This window comes from Mya arenaria, chromosome 1 (assembly GCF_026914265.1).
Source record: "Mya arenaria isolate MELC-2E11 chromosome 1, ASM2691426v1".
In the NCBI taxonomy this organism is placed as follows: Eukaryota; Metazoa; Mollusca; class Bivalvia; order Myida; family Myidae; genus Mya; species Mya arenaria.
The window spans coordinates 55,349,869-55,370,154 of NC_069122.1; the positions used below are offsets into that span (position 1 = coordinate 55,349,869).

At 33.6% G+C, this 20,286-nt stretch overlaps 1 protein-coding gene across 9 annotated transcripts in view; it reads right to left on the minus strand.

Annotated features, from left to right (window-relative positions):
• The window catches only part of LOC128229958 (desmoplakin-like), a 264,609-nt gene that overhangs the window by 6,322 nt on the left and 238,001 nt on the right, over positions 1 to 20,286 (minus strand). For 8 of the 9 annotated variants that reach the window (XM_052941905.1, XM_052941896.1, XM_052941932.1 and 5 more), the window contains 13 exons: positions 19,965 to 20,006; positions 15,309 to 15,350; positions 13,145 to 13,186; positions 12,770 to 12,811; positions 11,330 to 11,371; positions 10,472 to 10,513; positions 9,218 to 9,274; positions 8,941 to 8,982; positions 7,515 to 7,556; positions 7,144 to 7,185; positions 6,988 to 7,029; positions 5,286 to 5,327; positions 3,354 to 3,448 (listed from right to left, as the gene is read on the minus strand). In XM_052941905.1, coding sequence (XP_052797865.1) covers positions 3,354 to 3,448; positions 5,286 to 5,327; positions 6,988 to 7,029; positions 7,144 to 7,185; positions 7,515 to 7,556; positions 8,941 to 8,982; positions 9,218 to 9,274; positions 10,472 to 10,513; positions 11,330 to 11,371; positions 12,770 to 12,811; positions 13,145 to 13,186; positions 15,309 to 15,350; positions 19,965 to 20,006 — 614 coding nt within the window. The remainder of the gene's footprint in view (positions 1 to 3,353; positions 3,449 to 5,285; positions 5,328 to 6,987; positions 7,030 to 7,143; positions 7,186 to 7,514; positions 7,557 to 8,940; positions 8,983 to 9,217; positions 9,275 to 10,471; positions 10,514 to 11,329; positions 11,372 to 12,769; positions 12,812 to 13,144; positions 13,187 to 15,308; positions 15,351 to 19,964; positions 20,007 to 20,286) is intronic. The other variant, XM_052941942.1, reaches the window with a different exon arrangement.

The following is a 20,286-nucleotide window of genomic DNA, read 5'->3' on the forward strand; positions in this document are numbered from 1 at the left end:
ACATCACACACAGTCTGCCTTATAAAATAAAAGGTTTAAAACTGTGTGATCATAGAGTTTCATAATAAAAAGCATCATTGTACTAAAACTGGGAACAAATAAAAAAAAACATTATTAAAAATAAAAGCGACTTGTATATAGTATTCTCTCCTTCCAAATGATTTGAAAACGTAAAATATTTGAAGAACATTAAGTCACAGCCAAAACACTCGGAGTCAGTCAACACGTGTCCGCCAAAAAAGGTTTTAAAGATAACATGAATTAGCGTCCCCGCTGAGATGTCGGCTGACATTAATGATTTCTATATAAACTGAGTGTTCATGAGCGAAAGGGAGAAGGAGGACAGAGGAGTTGAAATGCGTCGTTTTAAGAACTGTTTTAAGAAGTATTTATATTAAAAAGTATTAATCTTGGACTTGGCGTTTGATATTGCGCATTTTAATTCACCCTGTTACACAATTAGTCATGTACAACTCTCTTCTTTCAAAGGGTTTGTGAATAATTGTTGGTGCTTATTGACTAGGCGGGTGTTCATCTCGAACAAACTATGTCGATATCATTGTCCTATTCATTGTCTACTCAAACATGAAAGAAATCACACTCTGCATTCAATGTAATGTGTACGTGTTCATAGGGTATTATGATCGCATTGGTGCTCTAATTTCCTATCGTTATTGGGATTGCTGCAGTGATCCAATTTAAGATGCATAAACTGCACAATTAACAGGCAAACTACTTTCGTTGATGTAAACCTTTAAAAAGATTGTTAAAATTTTAACCTCTGAGCCTGTGTTGTTTCACAATAAAATTCGTAAATCAATTCGATACCTGCCCTGTAAAAAGGTAAATTAAAACATAACATCGAATTACTATGTACATATGCCCTGTAACAAATTTCTAAGAAACCAAACAAGCACTATCAGCAACAAATTACTCTGTAAAAATGCCCTCTTACAAACTTCAAAGAAACCAAAAAACGATTTAATCCGTTACAAAGCATCAACGCTTCGGGACCCTTTAAATAAATCCTCCGAATTTTGGAAATTTATTAAGCATGCTAGCACTGCACTGTCAATACGCAGTTGCATTATATCACTCCGACAGTATTTCTGGCATACACGTGACAATTATGGAAGTAGCCGATGCCCGATACACTTTTAAATTTTAAAGCTTGTGGATCGGATTTAGTTAATGTTGTTATACTAAATGAAGTCTCATCATAATTGTCTACACCCATAAGAACTCTTTTCAACTCTTAAATGAGTATTTGAAACATCCCAAGTCAGTGAAAACTCGCGCATGTCTGTGCAGATTCTAAACGACCATCATGAGACGTAACCGTAGGCCCTTTTCTTTGTTAAGTGTGCGAGGTAAACCTCTCGAACATACTATTAAGATTCATTTATCTCTTTTTTCCTGAAACACAATGTTGTAACGTCATTCCAATCTGGATTTGTACCTAAATATTCGTCTGTCAATCAGCTTACGTCTGTTAACCATACATTCTGTCAAGCGCCAGACGAAAGCAAAGAAACAAGGTGTGTATTTTGTAATTTAACATAAGATATGCTATTTCCATTTATTTCGGATTGTTAGAAGAAGTGTGAGTTTGTGCACAGAACCTAGTTGAATTTCCAAGTATATTTACATTTTGCTGACAATTTTAAAAAGGTATCCAACACTCATTGAAAAACATCCCTTATTTAATATAGTGTATATTTTGTTTGTTGTTTTTTGTATGTTTGTGTTGTAGTTCTGTGTCTCCGGATTGGCCCTTGCCTTGAGCGGGAATCATGTTGAAGCGTTTAACTTATTGACCTGTTTCTATAGTTTTTCATATATTTATTGCAAATTTACTTTCATGACGAAACACACAAACCGTTATTAACACGTAAACAGACAAATTATTTATTGTATTTGTAACCTCTCTTTAATCATGTAAATACGTTCGATATAGAATTGATTCAGCATACTTTATGTTAGTATTTTGTAAGAATTGTAATCATTCATCGATCTTGTTGATATGTAAACTGCCATTTCCTAATTAAATGCGTATTATGACACTTATGAACTTCAGTGATATATCGTTTTTTTAAATAAAAAGTTGATAATTTTGAAAAAAATGATGTTAGGTGTTTATACGTTTATAGAATATCATTACTCTTGTTTTCTTCTTAGCTTCGCCTGTCTTTTGTCTTGAGCAGAGCTCGGAAACTATTGGATGGCTTCAAATTGAAACATAGCTCAATTAAAATGCAATGTTGTAAACCTTCAAGCGTCTAGAGTACTTCTTTCAAACGTCATCCTCGCTTGTCAATTTTTGATAGAAAAAAATGTCAAGGGCATTTGCTAAACTTTAATTGTTGGCCACATTATTATATATATATATTTCAACGGTGATGATTAGCAATTTAACGTTATGAGTAGAACAACAATATTATCTCTTTGTCAATGTGTTTCAGATATCCTCACATTTGTTTTTTAAACTTTAACCAAATGCTGTAAAAGAATTAAGAGAATGAGAATGATATATTGGGGATTTAATGCTTTGCATAACAAACTATTGGCCACACTAATTTTATGTAATACCGATTGATATTTTACGTTTATTTTAAAGCTCAATTCGCATTTTGAAAGGAATTAATGTACTGTGTGACACAAACTAATATGACAATGTCAAATTATGCACTGTAGAAATAGTTATAATCTACAACGCATCGTTACATAATTTAAGCATACTATTTACGCTGATTTGATTATAGGAATAATGTTTTGTATTACGTGTAGGAGATGCATATTACATTAAAGCCTTCTGTTATCATTTCCAGCCCGTACTTACAATGACAGTTATTTAAATGTCATACCTGCTTTCGTTTTATAAGGTTCCTGTAGATAATGCACACATGTGTTTTCAAGAACTATACATTAACATTTATGATTTTATAATACTAGTTATCCTCATGTATGGTTAGATTTTTACAGTTTAGTTTTTATGTCAGTAAGTCATATCTTGAAAATGATTGTTTTAACATGTATATGTAAATACGAAAGTCAATTGATATTATACTGACTTAAATGTATATTAACTATCAAGGGGTTACTATTTTTTGTTTTCAGTTCACCAATAAATTTCGAAAAAAGAAATAATCGTTCACTGCATAATGGTTATAATGTTGATATATGTATATGTAAATATATCATATTTTTAATGTTTACACGTAAAACTAATGTTTTTCTCTGTTTTGTTCTGTTCCGTTATGTTAATGTAGGGACACACTTGGAAAGACTTGGGGTATGCACATGCATATTGGTGGTATTTTCGAGAAGTAAATACTTTGTTTTATATAGCTTACCTTGCCCAATAATCCCTTTCCCTGAGCGTTCAGTCTGTTCAGGTATGCGCATCGCATCTACTTCTTCTGGAGGAATCTGAACATTAGTTCCTTTCCTACATTAAAATATATTCAACTTAATATCAAAAAAACATATTGAAAAAACAACAACAAATAAGCTTTCTTCTTTTAACTTCAGAAAATATCAAAAAGAAGATTGCATATATATAGGAGGGGGAGAGAGAGAGAGAGAGAGACTTATATTTGACATATTGTTACTTTTTCAAAATATAAATTACATATTATTCTTATACAAGTATATAGGGAAATTGGCACCCGGAGTTGGGCCAGTTATGACCCCAAAAGCATGGTGGTTTGAACACAATTAATTGAGGACAACCATATAAATCTACATTCAAACTATCAAGGTATTGTGGTTTCAAAAAAGAAGACTTTCAAAAATATCCCTGAACAAGTATGTACGAAACTTGTTCCCCAGGGAGCGGGACCAGTTTAGACCCCAAGTGCATAATTTTGAACAAAATTGTTCTACGACTGCTAGGCAATGTAACTAAATATCAAAGCTCTAGGCCTCATGTATTTTGTCTAGAAGTTGTCCCTTTAGGTTGCCACGGCAACGAGGGTTTTGCATAAAATGCATTTACTTGAACAATCTTGGAAGGGCACCATCAAAGGAAGATCCCAGAGAGGTTTTATCAAAATTGGCATGGCGGTTATGGAGAAGATTTTGATTGAAACAAATGTTAATTGATAGTCGGACGACGGTGGACAGAAGGTGGGCGTTGGAAGAAGCTACCCCCCCCCCCGGGTATGTATATGAAATGTATGACTATTTACTGTTTGTCTCATTTTAAAGTCATTTGAATAGGCTAACTTCACCTTTCACATTTCTTTACTTATTAAGAATGTGTCATAACATGAACATTTTTACCAAAACGTCTACTTCTTGGTCTACAATTTGTGCCATAACAAGAACGATGAGACCGATATGCTTTCTTTTAGATGAACATTAGAATGTTTAGACAATATTTATACTTATAATACTTGACACAAGTAATGCGACTTTTATGCTTAAAGTTATTACCAATTCTCAGTAAACATGCGTACAATCCTTACTTTTCTTGAAAATACTACGCCAAACTTACAGGTCCGTCTCTATGCCAGAACTTTGAACTGGCTAGAAATATGACCAATGCGAAAACTTACGTTAGAAGGGATAATTAATGATCCTATTATCGATTTCTTAAATTATTCGTGGCCACACCGCAACCAAAATTATATTACATGACAATTTTCAAACAAATTAATAGTATGCTTACAAACAAGGAACACGAATCATATTAATGAACTTGTTCAGACAAATTAAATGATTAAGTTCTTTGTTTATGGAAATATATCTTCCGTTTTCACTTAAATACATTTTTAAACTTTGTTAATCAGTCAAAACAAAAGTAACTATCTATGTTATGGTTGTCTCAATGATTTTGTTTAAAAATCATGTCACTTTTCGATCATACATATATATGCCAATGTTGCATTTATCTTTAATTTCCGGTTTGATTTGGCAATTTTAAAGGAACAGAATATAAATGCTAACTAACATAAGAGTTATAAAGATTTACAAATACTAAGACATAGAATAATTGTTGATACTGTCAACCAACATAATTTACAAAAATTGACCGGCAGGGTGTTGACGGATCGTCCACATATGATAAACAAATCCGTGCTTAAACGTTTAACATCCTATGCATTCACAATATATGACAATTCTCCGTTTCATCTCATTGGCACCGTTCAGATTGCCTCATTGATTGAAAAGTACCGAAACATGGACATTGATACTGTTATGTCTTCTTCTTAGTAATTTTCATATCAAAACTTTATAAATTTTATTCATAAAATGAATGTATTAATCACTCTAACCATTACCTCCCTTTTTCTTGTTCGAACTGTTTAATTGCATATTCCTGTCTGAAACAACAACAAAAAATTACATCATTGAATACTAGAAGTACAATATAACCAGTAGTTCTTTTCCATTGTTTTATTTCGTAGACTTACGAAATAAGCCTGTAAACATAATTGATACTTTTTTTACAATATAGTTTCAACAACGATAAAACATCATTATTACAATAATGCAATAATACTATCCTGATGAATAAGAGGAATACAACAATGCATGAGGTATCATAATTAAAACATACCGGCAGCAATATGATAAATAATATTTCGGATGCAAGATTATACTATTCGTCACGATAGTGGGTCCGTTCACGTCGGTTCTTTAGATGGTAGTGATTTTGCCGGGAAGGTTAGCACGGGTAATTTGGTTAGATTAAGCGCCCCCTATATATCTATTAATAGCTCACTCATACGAGAACCGGAATGACCACTTGCATACTAAACAAGTACATAACAGATACATGCACGACATACAGACGATACATTGACATTACATTTACAAGACATTGACTACCATCGCGCATTTAACTTAATGATGAAATGATAAAATGAACGGGTTGTTACAACAGCACAATGTTGTTTTTGTTTTAGACGTAACTATGTGTTTTTTTATGCAATGGTCACATTTTTATCGGTTCTAAAGGCGCATATCCAAGTCGATATTCAGTTGAAGTTCAGTTCTTTTTAAATATTATCTATGTTATACTTAATAAAAATGTATTTGTTTCACATCATGAACATTCATTAATAAAAATGTAGGATATCCAAACATGAATTAAAATAGTATCTTATTAACACAAGTTTAACTTGTGTTAACAGTTATAAAGAACTGAAATTTGCATTTGCTTCTCAATCTCCACCGTTAGTATTTTTCTCCTTGCTTTAAAACATATATACATATTATTTATAAAGCTAAAAAAGGAGTCAAGAGCTATTTATATTTCCGGGTTATGAGCGGTGCATATCAAGCAGTTTTATTTTATTCTGATTAACATAATACATATGTTTATGGGATGAAATTGAATCTGAAAAATTACCATATTCATTTGATCTTCTAACTTGCTAACTTGCACACAATAAACACAACAAAACAAGGAGATTACACAGGTTCTTGCGTTCCTAAATAAGTATGCAATAAACTTGTATCCCGGGGACGTGGTTAGTTTTAACCCCTGGCGTATATTTTGAAAGCGAACTCGGTAGAGTACTTCTAGACAATGTAATACTCTAAGATATTTGTAGGGTTTTTCCCTTTGGTCGCCACGGAAACCAGAGTTCCATATGAAACTAAGTATTTAAATAATTTTGAAAGGGAATTATCAGATAAATAAAGTTCCGTGTAATTTATCCGTATGGTTTTGGTTGATATGTCGTTTAAATCATTATTAATTCACCCTGAGTACTACGCATACAAGACATACTGTATAACAATTCCCTGTTTGTTTAATATTTAAGCCGTTTTAAAAGACAAACTCTACCGTTCAGATTTCTTAAATGATGTAAATTCCGTAAAACGAACAATGGGACCGATTTATCTGCTTCTATGTTTGGAATTTGCTTGCTCAGCATAGAAATTCGTTCGCGTCGATAAAACTTGTTTAGGCCGATACTTTTATTATCGTATCGAACGTATAAAATCATGGATTTAATATTTTGTAACAATTACCTTTCGTACTTCTCTTCAAGCTGTGTTATTGTAATGTTTTGTCTGAAACAACAGGTAAATAATACTTAAAAACTGTATTCGTACGCGTCGGTATTGCTTGATTTAGCTGATACTTTTATTATCAAATCCAAATTCATGTTTTTTTTTTACACTTACCTTTCGTTTTTCTCTTCAAGCTGTCTTATTGTAATGGTGTGTCTGAAACAACAAAAAAATAATACTTAAAAAATGTGATAACTAAATGTACGAAAAAATGCTTTTATTCGGACATTACTTAACAAAAGTATTTTTGTAACGGCCACATTATTAGCGGTTCTAGGTGTATTCACAAGTTAATTGTCAGTGAAAAAAGTAAGGATTTTATTCAAATCGCTTAAAAGTTTATCATGTGGACTTATTGATAGTAGTACAACCAGATAATTTACATCATTAATGCATACAACATATTGTGTATCGCCCTACCTATAAACATTAGAACAAATGAGAACATTTCTCTTTAATGTAATTATCACGACGAAATTACATACTGTGACTGATTTTCCTTGAGGCGTTTGACTTCTTCTTCAGTTCTTAAAAGTGACAATATATATACTTATAATACCCGACGCAAATAATGCGACTTTCATATGTTAGGTTATTACTTATTGTCAGTATACATGCATAAAAACCTCAATATTCTTTAACATGCTAGGCCGAAGGTACCGGACTGACTCTATGCCATAACTTTAAACTGGTTAGAAATATGACTAAAGGCGAAAACCAGAGAGTCAAAAAGGATAATTACTGATCCTATTATCGATATCTAAAATTATTTGTGGCCAAACCGCAACCAAAATTGTATAACATGACAATTTTAAAACAAATTCACAGTATGCTTACAAACAATTAACAGGAATCATATTAATGAACTTGATCAGACATATCAAATGATAGTTCTTTGTTTATGAAAATATAACTTCCGTTTTCACTTAAATAATTAAATTATTTATAAACTTTGTTAATCAGTCAAATCAAAAGTATATATTTAGGTTATGGTTGTCACTCTGAATTTGTTTTAAAAGCATGACAATTAACGATCATATATATATATATATATATATATATATATATATATATATATATATATATATATATATATATATATATATATATGCCAATGTTGCATTTATCTTTACTTACCGGTTAGATTTTAACAATTACATAAAAAAGAAAATAAAAGCTAACTAACATAACAGTTATAATGATTTACAAACACTAAGACTTAAAATAATCGTCTATACTGTCAACCAACATAATTTACAAAAATAGACCAGCAGGGCCTTGACGGGTCGTCCACATCTGGTGGACACGACAGTGCTTAAACGTTTAACAAGCTTATTGACTGTTTTGGTTGATGTTTTTGCCGTACCCATTTGGTCGACTGCTACTATATATCATGTACAAAAAGAGCTGTACTAGTACATTTAAGTCACCGTGAACATATATACTAAATGCATAAACTTGTTCTAATGCTTTCGTGAAAAATAATGTTCGTTCAATGTATACTACATCAACACTAATTGTCGTAGTTTATACAAACCCGACATATTAGCATTGAACCAAATAGTCTAGTGACACAGAGACATTTATGTACTTAGATACATTTATATTTTTTGAATGTTTATGTAGTACACGTATGATCGTTTCTGTACATAGTTTTACATTTCTTTATAAACGCACTCCGTTTTTCATGGATAAGAAACATTATTCCAAGTTGTTATGATGTATTTATACGTATTAAACTGAGTTTCAGGAAACCCCTTTAATACTGTTTCGTAAAGAAATGCAATTTTCCTGCTCAGCATAGGAATTCTCACATATCTGTAAATCTCAATTAAACTGATACTTTCATAACCATATCTAAACATTAATAACTTGTAAAAAAACACATTTATTCAATATCTTAACCATTACCTTTCTTTCTCCTGTACGAGCTGTCTGATTGTAATTTCCTGTCTAAAACAAAAGAGAAACAATTATTTCAAAATGTAATATATAAAAATACAGTACACTGATCTGATTGCTATATTTCTTATTACTTGTTTTATTTTGTACAAGTTTACCGCACGAACATAATAATAGTAAAACAAATAAATAATTCTTAGTATTGAGAAATGCAGTTTATCATTGAGCTACTTGCATATAAATATTTAAACAACCCATAACAGCCCCCTATGCTATATTTTTTTACGCTTGAAATATAAACTGCAACAGTTTTTCCTTGTGACGTTCACCTTCTTCTGTAGCTCTGAAGAAAAGGAAAATATATGAACATAAAATCCCTGAAACCAGTAACGTGATTTATGGCCAAGCTTGTAAATGTTCTTCTGACATTATTTTTAAAATATATTAAACCGAAATAACCAGTCCGTCCCTATGCCTTTGGTTAATAGCTATAACTAAAAGTTACTACTGAGGTGAAGATGACAATCACTGATCCATCAATCGATTAATGAAATAATTGAGGTCAAACCGCAACCATCTGGAAGACACAACGTATAATACGGGCTTAAAACAGAGACAAGATTTCTACTTTTGCTTCATATACGGATGTGTACGAATAGAAATTCATTCTTTCTAGATACTTAAACTATAGGCCTACAAGGAAACGAATAACTCGAACCTGTAGTGTCCGTTCCGTGAAATATATTGATGATACAATCATATACAATTATCAAAGTATGCTTAAAAACAATGATATGTTATTGTCTACCTTTCATTAAATGAATTAGGATTCCATTTTACCCCTTGTTACTAATATAATTTCCACTAGGTGGCGTTGATAAACACGAATGAATCATGCGCATAAACATGTAAAAGCAGTAAAATCCCAACCCTACTATGCTTACAGAATACGTGAGTGTTCTCCGATTGTCTCATTTTTACGCCGTTTAAATGGGCTTACATCACCATTAAGATTTCTTAATTGACTTGATATGCAATGATTGGTATTTCTTTTTCTTTGCCTGCAATTTGCTTGTTCTATATAAGAATAATCGCATGTCGGTAACTCTTAATTTAACAGATACTTTCATCATAATATTTAATCTATATAATTCATAAAATCAGAAAACAGTTAGTTTAAACATTACCTTGCCTTCTCCTGTTCAAGATGTTTAAATGCAATTTTCTGTCTAAAACCACAGATAAACAATAATGACAAAATGTTTGAAAATACTTTGTAATGATCCTATTCAGACATTACATAACTAAGTGTTTTATTTTATAATTGCAATTATATATGTGAATGTACAAATTATAGGTCAGTTTTAATTCAAGTATTTACTAAAAATATCGTACGTAATAGTTTATCGCGTAGACATACTCAGAGTAGTGAAACTAGATAATACGTACTATTAAACATGCATTATATCGTTTAACTCCCGACGAATAAACAACATAAAATTGAAAACATATTATATATTTATTACGCCTAAATACATACTCTGATTGTTTGTCGGTGAGGAGTTTGACTTCTTCTTCAGCCCTGAAGATGCAAATTTGATAGATAAAATAATACATGACAACATTAATGCGATGTTCATACAATAAACATACACATTTTTAATCAGTTAACACGAAAGTCACACTTTCGGTAAGTATTGTTCCTGTGTTTTTCTAAAACACATGTACCAATCGTCGATCACATATTAGTGTCAATGTTGCATTTATCTTTGAACATCAATAACATTTTGACCAATCGCAACAAAGAAACTGTAGAGCAGGTCAAAAACGGGAATGAAATCTTGTCTGACTACACTGCCAGGTGTCGTACACATCTGGAGGAACAACAAAGTGCTAAAACGTATAGCTAGCCCTCAATCCAGTATGATCTTGCTCAGATTCAAAATTCCTTTTTCGGTCATATTAAGAAACCTACTACCATATTTATATGACATAGCTGTGATGTAGTTGCAAAAATGGTAATGATGTTGCCGTTGTATTGAGCTCAATATGTCAATATACTGTTCATTCAGTATTTGGTTTTGAATATTGATAAAGAGTAAATATGTTACCATTTTTATCACCTAATTGTTATATGGCTAACTTTTGTTATATTTGAGCCTCCATTGTTTTATGAAGACCATGATTTATCGACACTGAATATTAATCCCCATCAATTCAACCTCAAGCATACTATGTAATCAAAACATATGACAATTCCCCGTTTCATCTCATTTGCACCGTTCAGATTGCGTTATTGATTGAAAAGTACCGACACATGGACATTGATACTGTTATGTTATGTCATAATTTAATTTATCAATCAGGAAGATCATGTATTAATCATTTAAACCATTACCTCCCTTTTCCATGTTCGAGCTGTTTAATTGCAACTTCCTGTCTGAAACAACAAAAAGCAAAACTTACAACATGTGATAACTAGAAGTACAGTGCGATTATTTTTTTATTGAGTCATTACAACGATGTTTTTTTTTTATTTTTGCAATGGCCACATTTCTATCGGTTCTACATGTGCATTTCCAAGTTAAAATTTAGTTAGTATTTTTTTTTTTTTTTTTTTAATATTAGCTATGTTATATCTAATAAAAATGCATTTGTTTCACATCATGAAAAAGTAGAATATCCAAACATGAATTTAAATAGTATTATATTAACACAAGTTGAACTATAATGAACTGAAAATTGCATTTGCCGCTCAATCTACAACGTTTGTATATTATCCTTTCTTTGAAACATATACATTTAAGTTATAAAGCTGAAAAAAAGGAGTGCAGAGCTAATTATTTTTCCGGATTTGAGCGATGCATATCTAACAGCTTTATTTCATTCTGATAAACATAATACATATGTATAGAGGATGAAATTGTATCTGCAAAATTACGATATTCATTTGATCTACAAACTTGCACACAATACACACAACAAAACAAGGAGATAACACAGGTTCTTGCGTTATTTTGACTAATTAGTTTAAGAGTATTACTCAATATGTCTTTGTAATTGTAGCTCCTGTGCAATGAATTATTTTCAAAAATGTTCCTTAATAAGTATGCAAGAAACTTGTGGAAACTTGTTTGTGGGGTTTGTTTTTTTGCTGTTCTTCCAAGTTTCTTGTTTGTGATTTTTTGTGTTTGTGTTCCATGTCTTTGGCGTTTACCCAGTTAAACCGGGTTTTTATCCCGAGGAATGGGTTAGTTTAAACCATGGACGTATATTTTGAAAAAGAACTCAGTAGAGCCCTTTTAAACAATGTAATACTCTAAATATATAGGTTCCAGGCCTATTTTTTTCTAAAATATTTGTAAAGCTGTTCCCTTTGGTCGCCACGGAAACCAGAGTTCCATATGGAACTATTTATTAAAAGAATTTTGAAAGGGAATTATCAGATCGATATTCAAGTAATGTTCCATCTAATTTGGCCGGATGGTTTAGGGGAATATGTCGTTTGAAGCAAACATTGATGGACGGTCGGACGACGGACGACAATCGGTCGCCGATGGAAAAATTCACACTGAGTACTACGCATACATGATATATAACAATTCCCTGGTTGTCTAATTTTTAAGCCGTTCAATAGGCTAACTTCACCGTTCAGATTTCTTAAATGATGTAAATGCCATAAAACGAATATTGTGGATGATTTCCCTGCTTCTAGGTTTGGAACTTGCTTGCTCAGCATATAAATTCGTACGCATCGGTAAAGCTTAATTAAGCTGATACTTTTATTATCATATCGAAATTGTATAAAATCATGGATTTGATATTTTTTAACAATTACCTTTCGTTCTCCTCTTCAAGCTGTCTTATTGTATTTTTTTGTCTGAAACAACAGAAAAATAATACTTAAAAAATGTGATAACTAAATATACGAAAAAATGCTTTTATTCAGACATTACATAACTAGGTATTTTTTTGTAATGGCCACATTAATCGCAGTTTTATATGTGTAATAATAAGTTAATTGTCAGTGAAAAAAAGTACGTATTTTATTCATATCGTGTAATAGTTAATCAAATGTACTTACTAATAGTAATACAACCAAATAAGTTATATCATTAAAGCATGCAATATATTGTGTATCTCCCTACCTATTAACATTAGAACAAATTTGAACATTTCTCTTTAATGTAATTATCACGAAGAAATAACATACTGTGACTGATTTTCCTTGAGGCGTTTGACTTCTTCTTCACTTCTGAAAATTGACGATATATATACTTATAATAATTGACACAAGTAATAAGACTTTCATACGTAAGGTTATTACTAATTGTCAGTATACATGCGTAAAATCCTTAATTTTCTTGAACATACTATGCCGAGCTTACCGGTCTGACTCTATGCCAGAACTTTGAACTGGTTAAAAAGATAACCAAAGGCGAAAACTAATGTCAGAAAAGGAGCATACGAGTGGAGAGGCTCGACATCTAGTGGTAATATTGACCCTGTAAATTGGGATATAAACTGGTCGAGATTTCTGAGTTTTCCTAAAAGAGGCCTTTATCTAAGTTTTTTTCTCACCTAGTAGACCAGGTTTGTAAGATAAAGTATCTTTCAAGCATGTTGTGGCCTTTGTATCGTTTTCAAAACTGCTTCATATAAAAACACATTGAAATAGTATTTATTTCATTGTTTTCTAAATGAGGCTATGGAAAAGTTTTCAAGGAACATTAATGATATTTATGAACAAAGTCAGCCAAAATAAATCATAGAAACATAAAACGTTTGTATGATTTTTTTTTTTAAATTGAGTATAGTTAGAAACATTTAAAACGTATTTCACCTTTTTGTTGACTGTTGTCACTACAACATTTACAAACCAACAAACATTATTTCTAAGCTTACATTTAACTTAGGTAGCGATTTTGATTTTGACAATTTCCAAAAGAAATCTTAATAGAGCTAGTCACATAACAGGTATGATGGTTTCGAAAGCACTAAGACTATAAACGTCTGTGAACCCTGTCAACCAACATAATTTACAAAGATGGACTGGTAGGGTGCGGGAGGGTAGCCAAATCCTGATGTACATCACAGTACTGAAAAGTAGCTCTCAAGCCTGTATGAGCTTGCAAAGTGTCAGTTCCCTTTCATGTTTTATACCGTAACATTTTGGTCGATATTCGTGAGTAACAAAATATAGCTGTTTATTTCTTGCCTTTGGATTGGTGAAATAACAACAGTGAACATATAAATTTGATATTTTCACTGCAAAATAAGGAGAGAAAATATCAACTTTCAAAACTACTTTTGGAATACACTGTAGTAACCTCCTCTTGATCAAAACTGAACAATTGTCTTTGAACCAGAAAATGTTGGCAAAATAAAATATTCAAAATTTAAGGAAATGTTACAAAAATTTAAATAAAGATAAAGATATAGATTTATTTGGCAATTAACAACTTACCGTTTATTAGAAAAATGGTTGAATGTTCGAACATTTGCTTTCATACCAAAAAAAATACAGATGGAAACAACTGTTCGAACATCAATATAATGTTATGTCATCGCTCAAATGTATTTTGAACTGCTTGTCGTTGTAATACGTAGTACGAACTTTCCGGAAAATCCACACAACAATTTACAGATTTATAGGTTGTTTAGCCCTACCACGCCTCAAAATTTGTCAACAAATTAGCGTGGTCCTCATCATTACCTGGAAATCGACCTGTCTTCAAACAAAACAGACTGATCTCTGACAGTAAGATGACTAACTCATGGACACTCTAAAACTAAGAAAAATGTTTAATATCCATAAATATCCGAAATTGTTTTGCTAACATATTCGACCTTTCAAATTTTCATTCAATAAATGGCGGCGGAGTAATTTGGTTATCTATTCATGCTCCGCATCAAATACAAATAAAATGAAACATAGATGCACAAATGAAACATTAATTACTGTTCATAAAATCTTTGCAATAAAAAACGAGCGAATAATTTACTACAAACAATAATATCTGATAACTTTTTATCAACAAACAGGAACTAGAAAATTGACAGCTACACCATCAGCTATTTTATAAATATAATTTACGTGAGGGACGACTCGTGTAAATATGCTTTACTATGACACTCGTGACATAAAATACGATCTTATACTGCAATAAATAAATATTGTCCATACCATTACAATTAATGACTGAAAATATACACTTCCACTCTAACGCTCGTGAAAAATAATGTTTAATTTACAATACCAAAACATAATCTGCACTATTAAAACATGCATTATATAGTTTAGCTCCATACATATAAACAACGCAACTAATGAGAATTGTCCCCTTTGATATATATATTTTGCTGAAAATACATACTGTGACTGTTTTTCCTGTAGGCGTTTGACTACTCCTTCGGTTCTGCAAAACGGAAATATAATTAATAATCCACAAGTAATGTGTTTTACATACGTTAATCTATTTATAATTGTTAATATACATGGTTAACATCCTTAATTTCCTTAAAAACCGAAATAACCAGTGTGTCCCTATGCCATTTTTAAGAACTATAATCAAAAGCGTCTACTAAGGTCATAAACGACAATCACTGATCCGTCTATCGATTACTTAAACTAATTCGTGGCCAAACCGCAACCAAGAGCACAACACATTGTATAAAACGGGCTGATAACCAAGCAAAAAAAGGCTCTTAGAGTCTTATAGTCTTAAAATTACTACAGATGCTTTTGTATTAGAATAGGAATTTATTATTTCAAAACATTACTCCTACTATCAGCCTAGATCCACTCAAATATGCTGGAACCAGTAGTTTTCGTTTCACAAATCATATTGAGAGCGTTAAGGCTGGATTCCAAATCTTAAAAAGAGCGTGACCAAATTACATTCGTTGGTTTACGCCTAATAGGATGTTCCGTAAAATGTATTGTTATGACATTCATATGATAATTTCAAAGTATGCTTATAATCATGGGACAAGAATATTATTGATAATCTTACTAAGACAAAAAAGCAAAGTTTTACGTTTAAGGAGATGTACAAGTTGTATTCAATTTTAAGCTAAATATATCCATGCACGGTGTTAACCATTGTAAAAAGTCGCTATTTAGATAATTGTTATCACTATGGATTTTTAAAACACCTGATAATTGTCAATCGTATATATTTCCCAATATGGCATTGATCTTTGAATACCGATTAAATTTTGACCACTGCATAAAACAGCAGAGCAAGTCACAAAACATGTATGATGATTATGTGTTAACACTAAAACTACACTGTCATCAATAATACTGTAGTTCAATTAGTAATACCAAAACATAAAATAATAATAATAATAATAATAATAATAATAATAATAATAATAATAATAATAATGATAATAATAATAAAAATTATAATAATAATAATAATTTTATAATAATAATGATGATAATAATAATAATAATAATAATTATAATGATAATAATAATAATAATAATAATAATAATAATAATAATAATAATAATAATAATAATAATATAATGATTATTACAATAATAATTATAATAATGGTAATTACAATAATAACTGGTGGTCATAGCCGTGCTGTAGTTGTCGTCGTTTTGTCATAACCCTGGTTTAGGTGTCGTCGTATTGTAAAATCCGTGGTGCAGTTGCCCCCGTAGTGTCATAGCCGTGGTGCAGTTGTCCCCGTAGTGTCAAAGCCGTGGTGTAGTTGTCTTCGTAGTATCAAAGCCTTGGTGTAGTTATCCCCGTAGTGTCAATGCCTTGGTGTAGTTGTCCCCGTATTGTCATAGCCTTGGTGTAGTTGTCGTCGTAGTGTCATGGCCTTGGTGTAGTTTTCCCCGTATTGTCATAGCCTTGGTGTAGTTGTCGTCGTATTGTAAAATCCGTGGTGTAGTTGTCCCCGTAGTGTCAATGCCTTGGTGTAGTTTTCCCCGTATTGTCATAGCCTTGGTGTAGTTGTCCCTGTAGTGTCAAAGCCGTGGTGTAGTTGTCCCGGTAGTGTCATAGCCTTGGTGTAGTTTTCCCCGTATTGTCATAGCCTTGGTGTAGTTGTCGTCGTATTGTTAAATCCGTGGTGTAGTTGTCCCCGTAGTGTCGATGCCTTGGTGTAGTTTTCCCCGTACTGTCATAGCCTTGGTGTAGTTGTCGTCGTATTGTAAAATCCGTGGTGTAGTTGTCCCCGTAGTGTCAGTGCCTTGGTGTAGTTGTCCCCGTAGTATCATAGCCTTGGTGTAGTTGTCGTCGTATTGTAAATCCGTGGTGTAGTTGTCCACGTAGTGTCAATGCCTTGGTGTAGTTTTCCCCGTATTGTCATAGCCTTGGTATAGTTGTCGTCGTATTGTAAAATCCGTGGTGTAGTTGTCCTTGTAGTGTCAATGCCTTGGTGTAGTTGTCCCCGTAGTATCATAGCCTTGGTGTAGTTGTCCCCGTAGTGTCATTGTCTTGGTGTAGTTGTCCCCGTAGTGTCATAGCCTTGGTGTAGTTGTCCCAGTAGAGTCATAGCCTTGGTGTAGTTGTCCCCGTAGTGTCAAAGCCGTAGTGTAGTTGTCGTCGTATTGTTAAATCCGTGGTGTAACTGTCGTCGTATTGACAAAGCCGTGGTGTAGTTGTCCCGGAAGTGCCATACCCGTGGTGTAGTTGTCCCGGTAGTGCCATAGCCGTGATGTATTTGTCCCCGTAGTGTCATAGCCTTAGTGTAGTTGTCCCCGTAGTGTCATAACCGTGGTGTGTTTATCGTCGTATAGTCATAGCCTTGGTGTAGTTGTAGCCGTAGTGTCATACCCGTGGTGTGTTTTTCGTCGTATTGTCAAAGCCTTGGTATAGTTGTCGTCGTATTGTCAAAGTATTGGTGTAGTTGTCGTCTTATTGTAAAAGCCGTGGTGTAGTTGTTCTCGTTGTTTTGTAGAAACCTTGGTGTAGTTGTCGTGGTATTGTAACAACTTTGGTGTAGTTGTCCCAGTATTGTCATAACCGTGGTGTAGTTGTCGTCGTTTTGTCAAAGCCTTGGTGTAGTTGTCGTCGTAATTTCAAAGCCGTGGTGTAGTTGTCCCCGTAGTGTCATACCCGTGGTGGAGATGTCGTCGTAGTGTCATTGCCGTGGTGTAGTTGTCGTCGTAGTGTCATACCCGTTGTGTAGTTGTCGTCGTAGTGTCATAACCGTGGTGTAGTTGTAGCCGTAGTGTCATTCCCGTGGTGTAATTGTCGTCGTTGTGACATAACCGTGGTGTAGTTGTAGCCGTAGTGTAATAACCGTGGTGTAGTTGTAGCCGTAGTGTCATAGCCGTGGTGTAGTTGTAGCCGTAGTGTCATACCCGTGTTGTAGTTGTCGTCGTAGTGACATAACCGTGGTGTAGTTGTCCCCGTAGTGTCATAACCGTGGTGTGTTTATCGTCGTATAGTCATAGCCTTGGTGTAGTTGTAGCCGTAGTGTCATACCCGTGGTGTGTTTGTCGTCGTATTGTCAAAGCCTTGGTATAGTTGTCGTCGTATTGTCAAAGTATTGGTGTAGTTGTCGTCTTATTGTAAAAGCCTTGGTGTAGTTGTTCTCGTTGTTTTGTAGAAACCTTGGTGTAGTTGTCGTGGTATTGTAACAACTTTGGTGTAGTTGTCCCAGTATTGTCATAACCGTGGTGTAGTTGTCGTCGTTTTGTCAAAGCCTTGGTGTAGTTGTCGTCGTAATTTCAAAGCCGTGGTGTAGTTGTCCCCGTAGTGTCATACCCGTGGTGGAGATGTCGTCGTAGTGTCATTGCCGTGGTGTAGTTGTCGTCGTAGTGTCATACCCGTTGTGTAGTTGTCGTCGTAGTGTCATAACCGTGGTGTAGTTGTAGCCGTAGTGTCATACCCGTGGTGTAATTGTCGTCGTTGTGACATAACCGTGGTGTAGTTGTAGCCGTAGTGTAATAACCGTGGTGTAGTTGTAGCCGTAGTGTCATAGCCGTGGTGTAGTTGTAGCCGTAGTGTCATACCCGTGTTGTAGTTGTCGTCGTAGTGTCATAACCGTGGTGTAGTTGTAGCCGTTGTGTCATAGCCGTGGTGTAGTTGTCGTCGTATTGTCAAAACTTTGGTGTAATTGTCGTCGTATTGTCAAAGTCTTGGTGTGTTTGTCGTCGTATTCTAAAAGCATTGGTGTAGTTGTCATCGTATTGTAATAGCCTTGGTGTAATTGTCATCGTATTGTAAAAGCCTTGGTGTAGTTGTCCCCGTAGTGTCATTACCGTGGTGTAGTTGTCCCCGTAGTTTCATAGCCGTGGTGTTGTTTTCGTCGTACTGTCAAAGCCGTGGTGTAGTTGTCGTCGTATTGTCAAAGTCGTGGTGTAGTTGTCCCAGTAGTGTCATAACCGTGGTTTAGTTGTCGTCGGTTTGTAAAAGCCGTGTTGTAGTTGTCGTCGTATTGTCATAGCCGTGGTGTAGTTGTCCCGGTAGTGTCATAACCGTGGTTTAGTTGTCGTCGGTTTGTAAACGCCGTATTGTAATTGTCGTCGCATTGTCATAGCCGTGGCATAGTTGTCCCAGTAGTGTCATAACCGTGGTTTAGTTGTCTTCGGGTTGTAAAAGCCGTGTTGTAGTTGTCGTCGTATTGTCATAGCCGTTGTGTAGTTGTCCCGGTAGTGTCATAGACGTGGCATAGTTGTCCCCGTAGTGTCATAACCGTGGTTTAGTTGTCGTCGTATTATAAAAGCCGTATTGTAGTTGTCGTCGTATTGTCATAGACGTGGCATAGTTGTCCCCGTAGTGTCATAACCGTGGTTTAGTTGTCGTCGTATTGTAAACGCGGTTTGTAGTTGTCGTCGTATTGTCATAGACATGGCATAGTTGTCCCCGTAGTGTCATAACCGTGGTGTAGTTGTCGTCGTATTGTCATAGACATTACTGTTCAGGTTTCGTTATTGATTAAAAAGGTGCCATAACACAAACATAGTGACCATTATGTATACTTCTTTGTCTGTAATTTGTGCCATAAAAACCTAATAATTTTTTAAATCATGTAATAATTAGTTTAACCATTACCTTTCATTTTCCTGCTTAAGCTGTCTTATTGTAATTTCCTGTCTGAAACAACAGAGGAACAATATATGAAAAATGTGATAACTAAAAGTACGGTACAATTTATTTTATCAAGAAATGACTTAACTTAGTGATTTATTTATCATGGCCACATTACAAGCAGTTCTATAGTTGCATTAACCAGTTACTTGCCAGTTAAAAAGTTTGTATTTTATTCCAATCGCGTACGTACGAGTTTATCAGGTGAACATACTTGTAGTATTACAACTAGATAATCTCTACAATTAAATCATGCATTATATCGTTTAGCTAAATTTACATATTA